Raw genomic sequence first — 18,052 nt, 5'->3', positions numbered from 1 at the left:
TGTATTTATTTATCATTGTTCTATTCCTTATTTTGCATCATTATTCTTTTACATGTTATTGATTTCTTTAATCATTTACAGCTATATTTTTCTACTATATGCTCTGATATGTTTGATTATTTCCAAATGTTAGATCTTGGCGTCTCTTCTGTGCTGTAAGATCAAGTATGTGTATTTTCTATCAGAATTGATGTACCTTTGTATCAAAATAGATCTTTCTTCATCTCTGCAGACATGAAATAATGCAAGTACTGCAATGTTGTCTTAAAGGTATCAAAACAATCTATTTTCATCTATCCTTGACATTTGACCAGCCACACCGAGCTGTTACACCAACTGTAATGGATAAGTCTGTTTGACCTTTATATCTCAAATATAGTCCATTTTTTGTTGTTGTTAATGTGATTTGGTCTTCCTCCATAAAATTATAGTAACCACACACACACAAAGGCCTAAACACCTCTGAGGAGGATGTGAGGTGCAGAAAAATGACTACTGGAAAGTACTGTCAAATATGTGTCTACTTTTTCAAGATGTCCACTGTTTGGTGCATTTTTGAGTCAGTGCTTTTCTGGGAAGAAGTCACTTTTAGTCAGTTTTGAGTCAAGAATTGAGTAACGCTTAAAGCTAAATAACTGTAAAACTTTTCTCCTCTATACTCTGGTCTCTTGCGTCTTTTCCTCCCACACGAGTCTGTCTCACGCTTGCTGCATGTGTCTCTTATTAGCCACACTTATGCAATTCCTTATGTGTAACATACTGCGAGAGAAAGAGAACAGACACAAGCTTCCTGAGGGATGCAAAAACTTTTAGCGTGTAGAAAAGCCCGAGACTGCAACTTCTCATAATGTACAAAACAGGAACAGGAAACCATACATTTGGATGTGTCACCAAACAACAGCACTGGTTAAGACAAAAAAAATGAAAAATTTAACAATATTAAAAGAGAAGGTTATACTTTCGATGATCCTTTCATGTCAGGTGTTAGTTTCAGTTCTGGATTTTCATTATGAGTAACCTGTAAATCAAGATTAAATAATTTTTTGAGGTCACTTTGACAGTAACTGCGAACATAAATGACTCACACAGTCACAGATAAAGATTTATAGGAAAGAAATGGTATTTTATTTCCAGATTTTTCTTTTTCATTATTTTTTTATCTTGCATTTTCCCCTCACAAGGTAAATTCAACATAAAACATTAAAAATAAACAGCGGTACCATGAAAATGTAAAAAAATAATAAAAAATAATGTTTATATAATCATATAATTATTAACAAACAAACAACATTAATAATTTTAATAAGAACACGATAAAGAAACATTATGAAGGTAAGCTGTTTATCTCATGCACCCTTTCATAAACACTCTTTCAGAGTGGTTACGTTTTCCAAAACCAAACAAACAAATAAAAACAGATCAAGAATTTTAGCCCATTGGGCTTTTGTATCTAGCTACATGCAAAGACATAAAAGTGAGCTTGATTTTTAGACATTCTCTCTGGCATAATGTTGTGTACATAGACTGAACCACAGCCGAAACGCCTCTGCCTGCTGTATGAAACAACACAATGAGGAATCCTCCAGCAGGACGTTTGGGAATATCCATTCTGTGCCAGTGTCTAGGCTGTATGCCAGAGTTATACATCTCACCTTTTTGGAATATACACATTGTTCGCGACACCTGTATTTAGGTTAGTTCAGATTTAATGATATGTGTTCTGATGTCACATCCAAACTTGTATCCAGATTTGTTGTCATTCAGTGCTGAATTTTGAAATGATTGTTTTTTTTATTATTATTTGCACTTCATCCCTTCTTCATTTTCTTGTCTTCATGTCCTCTGTGTTTCTCACAGCGTTTTGTCACTCTCTTTCTTTAGGTGGCTGCAATGGAAGGCAAAGGTTATACAAGATCAAAGATGAAAGAACAAAAAGACTGCAATGTAATTTTTAAAATTTGCAATTTTGTGTGGGGACAGGTGACAGTATTTATGATTTTGATACTGATTAAAATGTAAAAACTGACAAAAATATTGGCCTTAAGTGTTAATGTGGAATAACAGTTTATACATAATGTTAAAAATGATGGCTTTCAAATATAAGGACCTATTATACACCCGGCGCAATGTGACGGCAGGCACGACGCAGTGTTTTTTGCTAGTTTCAGCCCAACGCAGTTATCATTTTCACATCCAGTGCCCACTTTGTTTAAATACCAAATGCACTCACTCCCATCTGTTCGCCCATTGGCGTGCTGGTCTGAAAACGAGGTGTGTTCAGGTGCATTGTTGGCATATTGCTATTTTGTGGCAGCTGAAAACAACTGTGCCATTGACCAAAAAAACCCTGATCTAAAGTCAAACGCAGTATTGTTTTTTTTGTTTTTTTGTTATTTAAAGGGTGCATTAGTAATAGGCGCCTATAGGCAGGTGCACAATGCGTGTACACTCTGCTTGTTACACACACACAGAGAGCACACAAACATTTTTAAATATTAAAAATAAAAGGAGATTCCTCTCTGGAGAAGCGTTTAGTCTTTCCGCTTGCAAATTCTGCCATGTAAATGGCGAATCTGCCAGTGCAAGTGCAACTGGCTTTAAAAGGGAATGAGAGATGAGACTCTGATTGGTTAATTGCATGTTTATTGCACACCCATTACTCATTAAGAGACTAGGTGCAACCCTTTTGGACCATGCGCCCACTATTTTTTCCGTCGGTAAACTAGCAAAAGTGGATTCGGACGCGCCCTAATTGCACCTGCGCCATGCGTTTCAGACCATGTGCTTAGATCATTAAAATAGGGCCTATAATGCTAAATGTCAATAATTACCCATTTTTCCCTCAGAAAAATAAATTTAATGAAGGCATTGCTATAAAAGTCTTTTTCATTTTAGTCTTTTGACTTTTCCCATTTATGTTCTCCACAGGGATTTTATATTATAAGTTATAAATAAGCCATGAACCAAACCATTCAGCTCCAAAATAAATCAGAACTTTACAAACTTGTATCACAATATTACTTCTTTATTACGTTGTATTTATTACTGTAGTTCTCGTTTATATGGTAACAGAAAAATCTTTAATTGGGAAATGTAAGGATCTCTCTTTAGGATTATGGGAGAAGTAGTTTGGCTGACTTATTGGCTTTCACAGAAGCATGTACTACCGTTCAATCAACATTGGTGATACGGTGGAAAAAAGTGGTATTGCCCATTGCTAGTGTTGTGCATTCATGTCTATGTACAGTATATATGTTTGCACTCACCTGTAGTACTCGTCCTGTGCAAGGGAGTGATGATGGTGGTGGTGGATCCACTGCTGTTCCAGGGCGAGTCTCTGGAACTGAATCTCGGCACTCTGAGCCTGCTGCATTGCTTGGAGCTGGTGTGCTGCAGACATTGACCCACCCAGAGACGAGGACTGGGGCATCTCACGGAAAGGACCACCTGTACACACCATGCAAGCAAATGTAGAAATCACTTAATACAGAGAAAGATGAAATATCGCAACAGAACATCATTACACCTCTTACCAAAGAGCTGCTGTCGAAGCACCTCGCTGTCAGTGAGGGAGTGTGCCAGAATTGGAGGCCCAAGAGCAGCCCCTGGGTACGGCAGACGGGCCAGGGGAGACCCTGATGCCAGCGGATCCATCAGGGGGTGTACCCCTCCCGCGGCTGCCACCCAAATACGTAACAAAACAAAAGTGGGAAATTTAATAAGAGTAGCACAGTTTCCCAATGGCACTGTAGGTGAAAATGCTTGGTGTGTACAGGAACAGTGCTGCCATTATTCTTGGCTTTCACAACTCATCTTACTTCCACAGCCTGGTGTATTTCCGAATGAAACTGGACATTTAAGCCGGCAGTAATTGTATTGTTGACGATGGTGCTGAATTTGTTATAGAAGTGCTGCTTTTGTGATGCTGACAGCGTAAAAGTTACATTTCTTAAAGGGAGAGTTGACTCAAAAATGAAAATTTCATTCACTCACCTTCATGTTGTTCCAGATCTAGATCACATTTTTTCTTGTTTCAACTGTTTTGTCCATTCAGTGATTAATAGGGTACAAAATAACACTGGACAACACTGCATTTCATTGTATGGACTTATAGTACAAAATGTTCAAGAAATTCTTTTGTGTTCCACAGATGAAAGAAAGTGATATAGAACTAAAGAGACGAGGGCGAGTGAATGACATTTTTATTGGTGAACTATCCCTTTAATTGCTGCAAATACATTATAAAAACTAAGAAGCAAACATATATAAACACTTGTCAAGTGGGTAATTGTAGCTATTTAACATTATATACGAAATTGTTTAAGCAGTTTAATTATTTTGTTGTAGTCACATTTTTCATATGGTGACAAAAATATGTAATTTTCGATGAAAATATAATTTTAGTTGATGAGAATGTGCAAAATGAAACTAAATATTGAATATATTATATATATTAAAATATTAAAATGTATCAACATTTAACAAAAACGTGAATATTTGTGCACTGTTAATATCTTGTTTTGTTTTTTCTTTTGTAATATTTTGTCAACAGTATGCTTTAATTTTAACTTGGTTGATTATCTTATCATAATGCACATTTTTCTGCTTGTTTTTGTTATTTGTTGACAATCCAAAAACATTTCAACAAACACTTTTGGCGGTTCCAGACTATCTACTTCCAGACCAACACAATCTGAGATATATTTAAAAATATCCTGGCTCTACCAAGTTTTATAATGGTAGTGAATGGGGGGCCTGTTTTGAAACCCCCCCAAAAAATATGCATCCATCCATCATAAATATAATCCATAAAGCTCCAGGGGCTTAATAAAGGCCTTCTAAAGTGAAGCGATGGGTTTTTATGAGAAAAATATCCATATGTAAAACTTTATTAAATATAATAACTAGCTTCCGGCAGACGACCATATGCATAATGCGCAAGTCGACTTGCGCCAAATGAGTAACCCCTGAAGCGATGTATGACACAGGACGTAGTACTATTGTAAGCTTAGACACCTCTCACAGTTTAAACAAATAGGGCTGTGCAATAAACTGAAGCTTCTCTTCTCTTATTTTGAAATCCTCCTAAATTTCTCTATAAAATTTCTCATTTTAGACTTCTAATTTGTGACCGGTGTTTTGTTTTGCTCTATCCTCTGAGCTTCCACGTTTATCATTGTGTCATGCGTCGAGTCAGAGGTTACTCTTCTGCCGCAAATCGATGAGTACGGCCATCTGCCGGAAGTTAGTTCTTATACATAATTAAGTTTTAGATGTGAATATTTTACTTTACTAAAAACCCATCACTTTGATTCAGAAGGCCTTTATTAAGCTCCTGGAGCTGTGTGGATTATATTTATAACAGATGAATGCATTTTTTTTGGGCTTCAAAACAAGCCCCCCGTTCACTACTATTATAAAGCATGGGAGAGCCAGGATATTTTTAAATATATCTCCGATTGTGTTTGTCTGAAAGAAGAATTTTCATTTTTGGGTGAACTATCCCTTTAAGATTAACACTGTTTGAATGCAGTCAAAAACAGCAGGTTATTAATGTCTAGTCAACCACCTTGACCCATCACTAATAGTGACAGAATCAAATTTTGAATTTGCTGAAATGTTTATGCTGTGATACAGAGTACTGTGTAAAGTGTGTGTGTGTGTGTGTGTGTGTGTATGTGTGTGTATGGTGAATACCTGTGTCCTGCTGGTGCAGATGTAGGTGAGAGTGAATGTGTGAATGCTGGTGATGATGAGGAGTCACGTTCAGCATCTGTAGCCGGCCGAGAGAATCTCCTCCTCCTGTGCCTCCAGCAGCAGCTGTGCCTCCTCCTGCTGCTCCTCCACCTGTCCCTGCCCTTTCCCTGTCCCTCTCTCGCTCCCTCTCTGCAGCAGGCATCACTCTCTCCCTCTCCACGCTCCTTGCACGTTCAGTGCTGGGAGGAGTGCGAACGGGGGTGGGATATCGTTCTGAAGGCGGAGCCTGAGTTGGGAGGGGTGGGGGCTGACAGGAAGGGTGTGTATTTGGAAAGGTAGAGTGTGGAGAGGGGTGATGAAGAGATGAGGCTGTTGGAGGAGGAGGAGGAGGAGGTGGCGGGGGAGGAGGTTGAGGGGGAGGGGCGGGTGCTGCTGGTGTCACTGGGGCTACGGCAGGAGCCTGGTGGGTGGGGAGTGAGGCTGGGAGAATAGAAGAGGTGGGTGGGACTGACAGAGGTGGAGGGACGGGATTTGGATTCCTAGCTGCTGCAGCTAAAGCTTGAGGGGGTGGCGCAGGAGGTGGAGTTGTACCATAAAGGGCAACCTCACTACCAGGAGGCCCGCCTCCAGCTCCACCCCCCAGCAGCAAGGAGTGTGAGTGTGCGTGCGAGTGTGCGTGTGACAAAGCTATTGCCGGGTCGGATAAGGCTCCAGCTGTGTAGACACGCTCCTCGCTCTTAAACTCAAATCCTGGCTTCACACGCTCTCTTTGAGCTGCTACAGCATGAGGGAATCCCACTCCTCCAAGCCCCGCCCCAGCCAACCCACCAGGCCCGGGACCATGCCCTGGATGGGCGGGGCCTCCCTCCAGCCCGCCCCCATACAAAAAGCCCAGAATGGCAGCAGCCGTGGCAGCGTCGGCTGGAAGGTGGTGGGGGTGTGCGAGGGCTGGGTTTTGGAATTGGGACAGGAAAAATGAAGGGTGCACATGGGGATGAGCGTGAGCGTGCGAATGCGCATGTGGGTGAGGATGGTGATGAAGGTGGGGATGGTGTGCCTGTGCCCGGCTGGCAGCGCCCAAAGGAGACATGGCGTGAGGACGGGCATACTCGCTCAGGGTTCTGAGGGCTGGGGTATCAGGGCCCAAGTATGGACCCCCAAGCCCGATGCCAAGAGCACCCTGAGGGCCTCCGACAACTGGAGAGCCCCCTGCCATGGAAGGGAGGAGAAGAGAATGAGGAATGCTATGAGAGAGAGAGGGATGCAGAGGATGTGAGGGGTGAATGGAGTGGGGATGTGAGGCATGGTGGGCAGGGTGGTGCTGTGGATGGACTGCTGGGTGTGAAGGGTTCACAGAGGACGAGGAAGATGATGAAGGGTCTAGAAGGATGGAGGATGAAGAAGGAAAGAAGAGTGAAGGGCCCTGGCGTGCGCCTGCAGCTCCTAACCCCACACTTGCGCCACTGTCCTTCTGCTGAAAAAGGAGAAAAATGTTTGTAAAAACCTGACCAGTAAGGTGTAAAGAGTCTAATAACTACAAGGAAAAACTCCACAAGAACTTTTTTTTTTGCCATATTTTGTGGTGAGAAAACAAAATTTTCCCCTCTGAATACAGTTTAACTTACTCAATGGGCAGATAGTTTTTTCTTGTTCTAAGCATAAAACTCACTAAACTGTTAGATTTCTTTGAACACAGGATGTAACATCCTATGTAATTTAGCTTCTGAAGTAAAGGTATCTAGAATGTTAATGTTAAAACTAGATACAAAACTAGATAAAATACTCAAAAATAAATATATCATTTTCTTTCCAGTGCTAACAACTTTATTGTCATTTTTTTTACCTGCAGATGTCTGTCCAGGTCCCTCTCCCTCTCTTTTTCTCTCTCCCGTTCCCGCTCTTTCTCTCGCAGGTCTCTCGCTCGCTGTTCAACCTCTCTTCGAGCACGTTCTATTGCCTCATTTCTCTTCTTCCAAAGCTTAGAACCATCAAGCGGAACAAATAGAACGTCACTACGGGCACAAGAGTTCCCACTGCCCCGGTCAAGAACCCTGTGGAACCTGAAAGCAAATATGTATTATCTTTTCCACAACACATTTATATTATCATGTGTAACCAAGTTGTGTATTTTAATAAATGCAATTCATTTGGTATACAAGAATTCATGCAGACAGTGCTGATTTGAATTGAAAATTTTTATCAGGAGGGACATCAGGTTATCTCCTAATCCCTTGTGTTTCCCTGACAATTGAAAATTGTTTTCCATGAACATCAAAACCTGTTTTGATGTAAAAGTGGTGTTTTAAGATTTACCTTCATTTCTTAAACACAATCATAATAAATTAGATTGAATTCAATTAATTGAGAAAACAAAGTATGGTTGAAACTATGTGTAACCAATTTATAAGACATATAGTAAATAAACCTAACATTTTTGTAAGCCTGTGCAAAACAATATTTGTGCATGATGGCAAAGGTAATCTATATGTAAAAAAAATATATAGTTAAATATCCAATATCGTCAGAGATCAATTAAAAAATCTCTCATATGGTTTTGTTAGATTTTATTTTAGTGAACTGGTCTTACCGAGCTGATTGGCTGGCATGGATTGGAATATCAACAGGTTTAGGTTCTGGGGAAGGACTTCGGAGAACTGGAGGTGGGCTTTCCAACTCCTCCCTCTCTTCTACTGGCTCCTCCTTGATGACAGGTGGTGGCACTGGGCCAGAAGATGAGTCAGAGTGACCATCTCCTCCAACAGATGTGCTGGGGGTTGAAGCAGTGTTGTTATGGCCGGGGTTACTGAGATGTGGTTGTATTTTAGTGTTTTGAGGGGAGTGCAATAGTGATGGAGTGCTAGTGCTGTTGCTGTTGTTGGGTGCATTGCCACTGGCATTGCTATTTCCATGGCTACTGTTGCCATGGTAAGAGCTACTGAAAGGAGTATGACTGCTTAAAGTGCCATGGTAAGGAGTAGGTCTGCAACTTGATGTACAAGAGGTGGACACACCTGTTGCAGGAAGTGGTACAGAAGGAGCAGAGGTTGATGGGAAAGGAGAAAATCCTCCCATTGGATTGGTTGAGGGACTGGGAAGAGGTGAGAGCGGGGTTGGTGGAGTCTGATTGGATGAAGAATATGGGGCCTGTCGAGCATGACTGCCTGGAAGGGATGCAATGGGTGGGGGCTGACCATGTGAACTATTGGAGGGTGGAGGAGGTGGAGGGGGATAAGAAGTAGAGGGGGGATGTCCATGTCCAGAACCACTTGATGAAGGAGAAAGGGATGGAGGATGACTGCGATTTGAATGAAGAGCAGATGTAGTGTTGTCCTTTTCCCTCTCTCTGTCTCTCTGCTGCATAGGCAACACTGTCTGGCCAGGATAGTGAGAGTGATGTGGAAGTGGAGGTCCTCCAGGATATTCTCGAGTAAGACTTGGGGCCAATCCAGGTGGGCTCGGGAACTCCCTTGGTACACCAGAAAGTGGGACAGAGGAAGCGGTCGATCCAGGGGGTGGGTAGGGATCCTTTGTCCCTGGAGGAGGGTACTCTCTTAAATAGTGCGGAGGGGGAGGAAGATCTGCAGCATTGGAATTTGCTTGGGGAGTCTGTCCTTGCAGAGTCTGCTGTACATTTGCATCCATAGGTGAGGGATAGTCTCTACTTGGAGGGATTGAATTGGCAGAGGAAAAAGGAGGGTGACCAGAGTTGTTTTGTGGTGAACTGGCTGGGTCACGGGTCACCAGGGTCGTTGAAGGTAAAACAGATGATGGGGCACCTACAGGCGCTTGGTTGGCATTACCAGAATAACTGTTACTCCCTGCCTCCCTAACCTGGCCTGCTAACTCTCCCCACCTACTGTCCTTGTCTCTTTGATGACATCCTCCCCCTCCAGTGTTTTCAGGTCCGAACTCCCGGCCTTGTGATTGAAGCTGCTGGTTCTGCAAAGGAAACTCCCTCCCAGTTCCTCGCTCGCGATCTCTAAACCCTGGTCCATATTCCCGACCACTCGGTGGTCCTGCAGGTCCATCCCGGTTTGAGCCATATTCTCTGCTTTGTCCAGGTAAAGAGTTCCCAAAATCCCGGCCCACATTAGAGTTGGTTCCACCACCACTAGAAGTGCTACCACAGATGCTACTGCTGCTGCTGTTTGCATTGCTACTGCTATTACTAGCAGGGAAGTCTCTGTTGCCAAACTCTCTCCCACTCCTCTCCCGCTCAGCCGTAGTGCCATACCTGGGCAAATACTCTTTGTGTGGGTGGGGATGAGGGTGAGATAGATAAGGTGGGTGGGAGGAGTGTCGGGTGGATGAAGGAGAATTGTACACAGAGGGCAGCTGTTGCTGCACTGGGGGCTGCTGGCTTGGATGTGCATGGTGGTTACCCTGGTAACGTACATATCCCCAGTTGCCAGGACAACTAGAGGGAGGTCCCCCTGACCAGCTGGTAGGGGTGTAATGGTGAGTGTTTGGAGGAGGAGGTTGTTGAGGAACAGTACTAGTTTGTGGAAGCAAGGAGGGTGGAACACACTTATCACCTTTCTCTGGTTTGTCTACTTTACTTTCCCCACCTGGAGCATTCTGCCCCACCTCTAGAGGTTTCAGGGCAGGTGGAGGTGGGAGAGTCGGTGCATGGCTCACATTTGAATTCCCATGGGAATACTCAGCTCCTCCCACCCCAGGTTTCCCACATTGAGGGCCTGCTTTTGAAGGTATGCGACTGCATGTGTGTAGCGTCTCTGGACCACCAGGACTTGTATACTCAATTTTGCTTGCAAGTTTGGAATCTACAGGGAAGTATGACTTCCTGTTGCTACTTGTATCACTTGCATTGTCCACCCTTCCACAATGAGATGTATAGAGGGATGAAGAGGACTTCAAGGAAGACAAATCTCCCTCAATTCCTCCCTCACTGTTCCTCTGGTCCTCTGGTCTGCCATCCTCACCCCTCCCTGTGCCTCTCCGGTCTTCTGTTACACATTTTGATGTCCCTCCATCTTTGTTTTTATCACCCTGCTTTGGGGAATCTGGAGAGTCAGATTCAGAATCCAAACTTGCCAAAGGGGAAGCAGAGAGACTCGGAGAAGAGGATCGATTGTCCTGGTCAATGTCCCGACCACTGCTTATGCTGCTGCTACTATTGGCTAAGCTGCCTCCAACTGAGCTCCGACTGCCTTGTGATTGGCCATCCTCATTGTCACTTTCTCTTGATTGACTGTTGCTTGACGTTGGAGGTGGAGCAGAAGTCGGAGTGTTAGTTGAAAGGGGTGGGGCTGGGGGATTGGAGGAGGAGTCCTGATGGCAAAATCAAATATCAATATATTTTTACATTTTTTTAATCTAATGCAATTGTATTCATAATTTCTAAAATTTTACCAGTACCTGGACTTTCTGTCTTTTGGGCGGCGGCACATGCTCCTCCCCTTCACTTTCTGATGAATCATGGCCTTGAGATCTTCGGCTGAAACGTCCACCAGCCAATTCCTCTCCAGTGGTTCTCTGCTTAATAGTATAATTTTAATCATGTTGTGAGGCAGTTGCATTTTTACATTTAGTGAAAAAAATAACAAAAGAACAAAATTTCCCCAAAAGAAAATGCAAAAATAGCCAACCAAACATACAGTAAAAGCACAATAGTGTGGAATAGTGTTAAAAGACTGATCATGAACATTCAGAATAAGATACTCTTAACTTAAAAGATGATACATAAAAGAATTCAGTGACAGAGAACAATGAGGTGAGGTATACCAAGGATGACATTATCAAAGATGAAGAAAGTTACGACAATGGAGAAGATCACAAAAATAAATACATAAGGATAAATAAAGAGGGAGGAAAAATATAAGAATTCTTACTGTTTGCCTTTCATTGCGCTCTGCTCGAGAGGGGCTGGGGTGCGGACGTCTACCCCTCCTTTCCTCACTGCCCCCCCTCCTGCGTCCACTGCGAGCGGGCATCTGTGGCAATGCCCGACATGACCGAGGGAGGGCAAAGACAAACAGAAGAAAGAGAAAGAAAGACAGCATGACAAAATGAAAGCATAAGACAAAGAGAGAAAAGGAGTAAGAACTAAAATCATATTTTGTTCAAATACTAAGTAGTAAAATACCATTTTAATACAGGGGTATATCTACTATGCATATCCAAATACTTTGTAATAACACATATAAGTGCACTTAAAATGGTTCTGACTGACTTATTCTATGGTACAAATCAGTAAAGACTTAAATCTACACATACTGTAGTCCACCTTTGAGGCTGATCTCAGTATGCAGTAATGCCCTCACCGATTCTTTGTGGGTTCGGGTCTTCATGACTAGCTCTCTATGTGGTCCATTCCTTCCAGTCAGCCATTACAGAAAGCGGGAGTGTGACCACAAACGGGATGGTTGGCCTACAGGCTGCCTATCATAGCACTGAATCTTTGAAACCTGGGGGAAACAGAATGAATACCACTAAAGTCAAAATAAACTTTACCATAGCATTAGTATATTAAATGTATTTCTATTTGAATCAGTAAAGTTATTAATCTTTTGATCTTGCCAGGAAAAAGTAAACTGTTAATTTAATTCCATTCTGAAGTAATAAGAAGGGGTGATGCGATTGGTCCACTGTTCTTCATTAAACTGTCTAAGTGCAAAATGATAATCTAATGTTCTCTGATAAATCTATCATAATCAATGATGGAACTATCTGTGATTAAACAATCTTTAATTATCATGATATTATTGTTTTATAAACAAAAAACTTCTACTATTTGCAGTGGAGAACAGTATTGCGGTACAGTATAAGAAATATATTTTTTTATGTTGACTGCATGGTACTTCAGAGGGTTTGTGGTACTCTGAAGCTGAGCTTTAGTCATCAATGTTGAATGGAGCTCTGCAAAAATCATCTACTGCAGCCAACATAGGGAGAGGCACTGCTTTCAAGATCAACAATCTCTAAATGCAACATGCACAGAAATACATACTTAATATTTTAAGTTAACATGCTCATACATGTGCATACATCATCATGATTTAATACATGTTTATATGTAAAAATAAGAAAACAAAAAGTTTCATTCACGTTTCAGGTATTAAACTTTAATTCAAACACAACTTTAATGTCATAGAAGCTATCTTGATTTTCTCTTTGCAGAAATTCTTATCACTGTCAGAGAGGATATTTTGACTGGGAGGTTCTTTACAGCACACATATTTAGTTATTTTTCTTCCATCTTTTCATCTCTTTCCTGCTTATGATTTCCTTCTCTTGTTGCTAGCCTCACTGACAGCAATGTATTTCTAATTTTGAGGCCTATTTTTCTGTTTCAATTATAGTCATACAATATTAGGATAACTCGTACACAATCACTTAGCAGTGATCCACTGACATACAATAACATTGCTAATTAACCTCATCACAGTTGAAGTGAATCAACTTTTTCTGATTATGAGGCATACGTTGGCCTTTTTAAAACATATTAAAACCTTAACTATGAGAAACACTGAATTTCTTCATGATAAAAACCAGCTGACACTACCGCTTGCTTGAGAGAGAGAGATAAAATAATTAGTTTGAAAAGACATAACTCCTCCTTTGCCAGTCATAGTGTAGTTAAGAGGTTAACTAAGTCACTCCAGTATTTCAAGTCAGCCTCTAGTCTTTCTCTCCTCACACACACACACACACACTTCATTTATTGTGAATGAGACTATATATAGCACACTAACAGACTGAGTGAAGCCAGTGAGTGTATTTAGCGCCACCTTCAAAACTGCAAAATGTACATTTACACCCAAACCACTGAACACAAGAGAAAAACCACAGCACTAATAAATATTACATATAAACAGATTTACAGGCTGCTGACAACCAACACATTGAATACTCAGACTACTCCATCATGACCACAATTAACAAAATACTCATTTGTAATACAAGAATTAATACTAGTGCCAAACATACAAAGACTACACCCTGCGCATATCCCATAAATGTAAAATCAGCATATTTGTGATCCAATTATGGTGTACACAAGGTAATATATCCAAATGACAAATAATAAAGGCTGCCAGCACTCTGTCTACAGGTGAACCTTCATTCATCAGGAGTCCATTACCCAAATCTTGGCCGGGCTCCATGCATACCAAAAGCCTTCCACTCTCCCATTGCAAACACAAGCATCTAAGCAATCAGCAATACCTTCATTTACAGTATATACATACATTCACACACCATATGGCAAGCAGTTTGAACATTTATACTGTAAACTTAACTAGTATCTATTCCATGTTACTAGTACTTGTTTGCCAATTAATAATAATTATTAGTGAATAGTATCTTTTTCAGTTTCTTTTCATTAGATACTAGTACTCATTACAATAACTATGAAATTAGTCACTATTACATATTCATTACTCTTCTTTTGCTACTAGCCACATTACCCATTGTAAAGTTACTGGTACAAGTTAGTATCTGCTGTTACTGGTAATAATTTTCTTTTTTTGGTTACTGAATTATATATATATATATTATATATATATATATATATATATATATATATATATCAACTATTCACTTCTGACCAGTATGTATTCCCAACTGTATCTAGTACCTATTCTAATATATACTTTGTTTCAGTTATATTAGAACCTAGTCCATTTTTTTCTGACTCTCACTAGTTACAACTAATTTTTATTTGACAGTAATAACTAGTAAGAATAGCCTCTTTACAGTTCAATTTAAGATCTTACAAGTAAAAAATGTACACTAGGCCTATCTAATAAATAGGTACTGTGCCTATTCAGGTATAGTACTAGAAAAATATTGAAATTATTGAAATACATACTATCTAGTACATAATGAATACTAGTAAAACTGAAATGGGTACCAGCAACAACTGAAATACATACTAAATACAACACAATTCAAGTGAATAGATAAGAACAGAACCACAGCAGCTCTCCAAAGAAACAATGGTAAAAAAAAAAAAGCTATTTGTTACCAGTAATAACAGAATAGTTACTTGTCACTGCTATGATAAATACAAGTAAGTAATGGGTAATTACTAGTGCATACAGTACTAGCAAAACTGAAAAAGATACTGTTCACAATACTGAATTACTAAGCCTAATGCAAAGGCAAAAGGTAGGCCTACTAGTAATTTAAAAACAGATAGGCAACTAGTTAGTTTTAAGGAATAAATGTTATAATGGCTTGCCACACACACAACAAATCATGCACTGTCCCCTTCGCATGCACATTGGCAAAAAATATAATTAGACATAAATAGCTTTGATTTTGAATTTTTTTAGCACGCAAATGCACAATGCCAAGAGGTGGGGTGAGTTAGACACCCGAACGTGCATCATCTCTCGGCCACGCACCGCAACGTTCCTTTCTTCCATTCTTCTGCTGCTTGTTATTGATACGCATGCAGAGGCAGTGCACTACTGTACTAACTGGACGACCTCTGGATTACAGTTCTCAGACAATGCACTGCACATTCGATCCTGACAAGACGAGGAGAGAGGGTCGCATCTACCCCCCTTTCAGTCTTTTCCTTCTCATATGGGGAAGATTTGGGATCAGAATGGCGAATGGCATTCTTGTCGAGCTCCGTGGAATGTGAGCACTCGAGACCTGCGTGGTTACGCACCCCGATTTGCAATATGATTTTAGCCCAATCTATGCACATAAGTAAAGCACAAAGACGGGAGTGCGAGGAAAGGGGAACCATCTGAACATGTCCAAAGAAGAATGAGTCAAATATAAGCATCCATTTTCTCCCCTTCTTACCTATAATATCCAGCGATGCGTATCTCCCTTTCTTTCTCTCTCCTGCTGCCGTTCGTACTGTACATTGACCGACACGCGTTCAAACATACAGGCAACTCGATGCACGGAAAGATTTACATTGTTGCGGCTTCGCAAATAACGCAGTGTTTTTTCCAGCCGCTCCCCCTGAAATCGGCGCAGAAAACGGGGTGCAGCTGAAGACTGTACAAATTGATGCGTACGTTTGATTCTTCCCCACCCCCTTTTCTTTCTGCCCCTCTCCCGCTCCTCTGTCAAGACGACTTGCACTCTTTTGCAGTCTGTACGGGCACAAATCTTCACGGAGGGGTGAGCGAGGGACGCACGACCACTCGAGGGTGAGAAGGGGCGTGATTTTCCTTATTCTTCAGGGAAAAAAGCTAAGGTGAGGAAAGGAGAGCAATGGAAATAGGATGGAAGAAACATGTCGAGATAAGGGCATTTATTCATTATGTAAATTGCTGCTTATTTAATTGTCGATTTACTACACTTCATTAAGGGAAATTAACCTAGAACTGCTTGATTAGGTAATGGACACTAATTAGGCTTAATTGTAGTACCTTAATGAGGTAGGGGTGTCATTTCTCCTGCAAAGTTATTATTTGAAATAGGCTTTTTTTTTCATCAAAACTTGAGCATCCATATTTGAGGCTGTTTAAAAAAAAAACATATTTCCCTCAGTTAAAGTCAACATGAAATCAAAATTGACCCTGCTTACTTTATTAAAAATAAGTTCTTGGTCTTAATGTGAACAATTATTGCTACATATAATTCCAAACAAGAATAGTTTAGTCAAAATATAATGTCTTGCTCTTCCTCTAAAACAACTTTCCTTTCCGCTGATGTCATGAAGGCCATACCAGCTATTGGATAATATTAACCAATTAGCTATTTAGCCATTGTTTTAGCAAACCTTCAATCGGTCTAGCTTCATTCTGATATATAACGCCCACTTTTCTCCATCCAAGTCCCACCAACATCCATAAAATCTGACAAGAATCAGATTCAATTAAAAAAATAAGCCAAAATCACATGCATACAATTTTAATAATAAACTATATTCCAGGCTGGTCCAGCATGAGTGTGTCCTAGAGTAAATAAACAGACTTTCTCCCTTACGAGTTCTCTCTTTCATGTATGAGTGGACCATTTCTGACTTATAAATTCTCATAAGTTTCACTTGGAAATATTTCACATTACAGAAGTAAAGATGAAAATTCCCACATGCTACACAGGCTAGGCTATAAGGTGGCTCTGTGCCTGCTTCAAATTGTGTGAAGATGCAATGTCACATAAAAAAGATGTCTGTCGTTGTCGTGATGAAGCATACATTTAAATATATTTCAATTAATGCAATTTTTCTGTATCCATTATATTATTTTAAAAATAATTTCATAACATTATTTTGTAAATGCATTTATCCTGCCTCTGCGCAGCATTAAACAACCTTTTTGTGGAATATAACCCACTTTAGATGCAGCTTCTCTATTGCCTTTGCATTGTAAAATGGTATTAGACTAAAAGAGCTTCCCCAAATCTGTACTTTCTTGTAAGACTGCAATGGAGTGACCAGTCAAGCGGTCTCTCTCTCTCTCTCTCTCTCTCACACACACACACACACACACATACACAATCCATCTCCCTCAGTCTCTCTTTCCTGCAGTTTTTTCTTTCCTTTCGAATAGACCTCTGTCCCGGCTCCCATTGTGTTGTAACCATAGTAACCAACCTTGCAGAAGTGCGCGTGCGTTATCATGTCTGCCGTCTGACTGTAAGCACTCCATCTACTGTTTGAAGCACAAGAGGCTTAGAGTCTGGCTGCAGAGGTACTTTGCATTGATTTACTGTTGCAGGTGTGTAACAGGGAGCGGTGTTCACTTAGGCCTACTGGTTGGAGTTTGTTACAGCACATCATCACACGATTGCCATTCAATAAACAACCTGTAAACCTGTGACAGATAGGAACACATATAGTCCAAATTAAAAAAAACATAAATCATTAATATTAGGCATGTTCATACATTTTCATAAATCTGTAGCAACTGATAAATGTCTATGATATGTATATGTTGTAGTTTGATAGACTAAAATATATTCATGTTCAAAATGTGATTTAATACATATATACCCTAAAATTAGTCTATAGTTTAGTAATTGGTCTATAAGTGTAATGTAGTAAATAAAATAAAAATTGTTATTATTAGGGTTTTTTTTTGTTATGTACTGTAAAATTAAGCATTATGCCTATCACATACCTAAGCCAGGAAACTCAGAAAAGCAAGTTTGTGATACTGCTTTAGCGCAACAGTTTAATAAACAAAGAAATATTGAGTAACTTATAGGCCCTATTTGCAACACAATATTGCCAGGTAATTTGTCTATTTTTGCTCCACCAAAGAAGCTGCATAATCAACTGCAATGCCAAGCAACATACAGTAGCGGTCTCAGTGTTTCGTTCCTGAATGAATCAGTGATATGATCCAATCAGATCAGTGAATGATTCAATGATTCATTTATAAAGACAGTCACTTTTCGCCATTTACAGATGTAGTTT

The 18,052-nt window shown here is 40.4% G+C and overlaps 1 protein-coding gene across 6 annotated transcripts; it reads right to left on the bottom strand.

The window, feature by feature from the left end:
- Positions 1 to 1,102: 1,102 nt before the first annotated feature.
- atn1 (atrophin 1) lies at positions 1,103 to 17,498 on the bottom strand. 6 transcript variants are annotated; one of them, XM_048153182.1, is made up of 10 exons: positions 15,481 to 17,483; positions 11,982 to 12,125; positions 11,550 to 11,651; positions 11,077 to 11,196; positions 8,285 to 10,989; positions 7,541 to 7,757; positions 5,698 to 7,168; positions 3,534 to 3,677; positions 3,267 to 3,447; positions 1,103 to 1,885 (listed from the first exon to the last, which is right to left on the bottom strand). In XM_048153182.1, the coding sequence occupies exons 2-10, from the start codon at positions 12,006 to 12,008 to the stop codon at positions 1,852 to 1,854; spliced, it is 5,001 nt and encodes a 1,666-aa protein (XP_048009139.1). In that variant the 5' UTR covers positions 12,009 to 12,125; positions 15,481 to 17,483; the 3' UTR covers positions 1,103 to 1,851. The 6 variants fall into 6 exon arrangements, with proteins under 6 accessions (XP_048009139.1, XP_048009138.1, XP_048009137.1 ...); XM_048153181.1 differs by having other exon boundaries at positions 5,698 to 7,171; positions 11,077 to 11,193; positions 15,481 to 17,468; XM_048153180.1 differs by having other exon boundaries at positions 5,698 to 7,171; positions 15,481 to 17,467.
- Between the last annotated feature and the right edge of the window lie 554 nt (positions 17,499 to 18,052).

The sequence above is a fragment of the Megalobrama amblycephala genome, linkage group LG13, assembly GCF_018812025.1.
Source record: "Megalobrama amblycephala isolate DHTTF-2021 linkage group LG13, ASM1881202v1, whole genome shotgun sequence".
In the NCBI taxonomy this organism is placed as follows: Eukaryota; Metazoa; Chordata; class Actinopteri; order Cypriniformes; family Xenocyprididae; genus Megalobrama; species Megalobrama amblycephala.
This window is presented reverse-complemented; position numbering and strand designations above follow the sequence as displayed.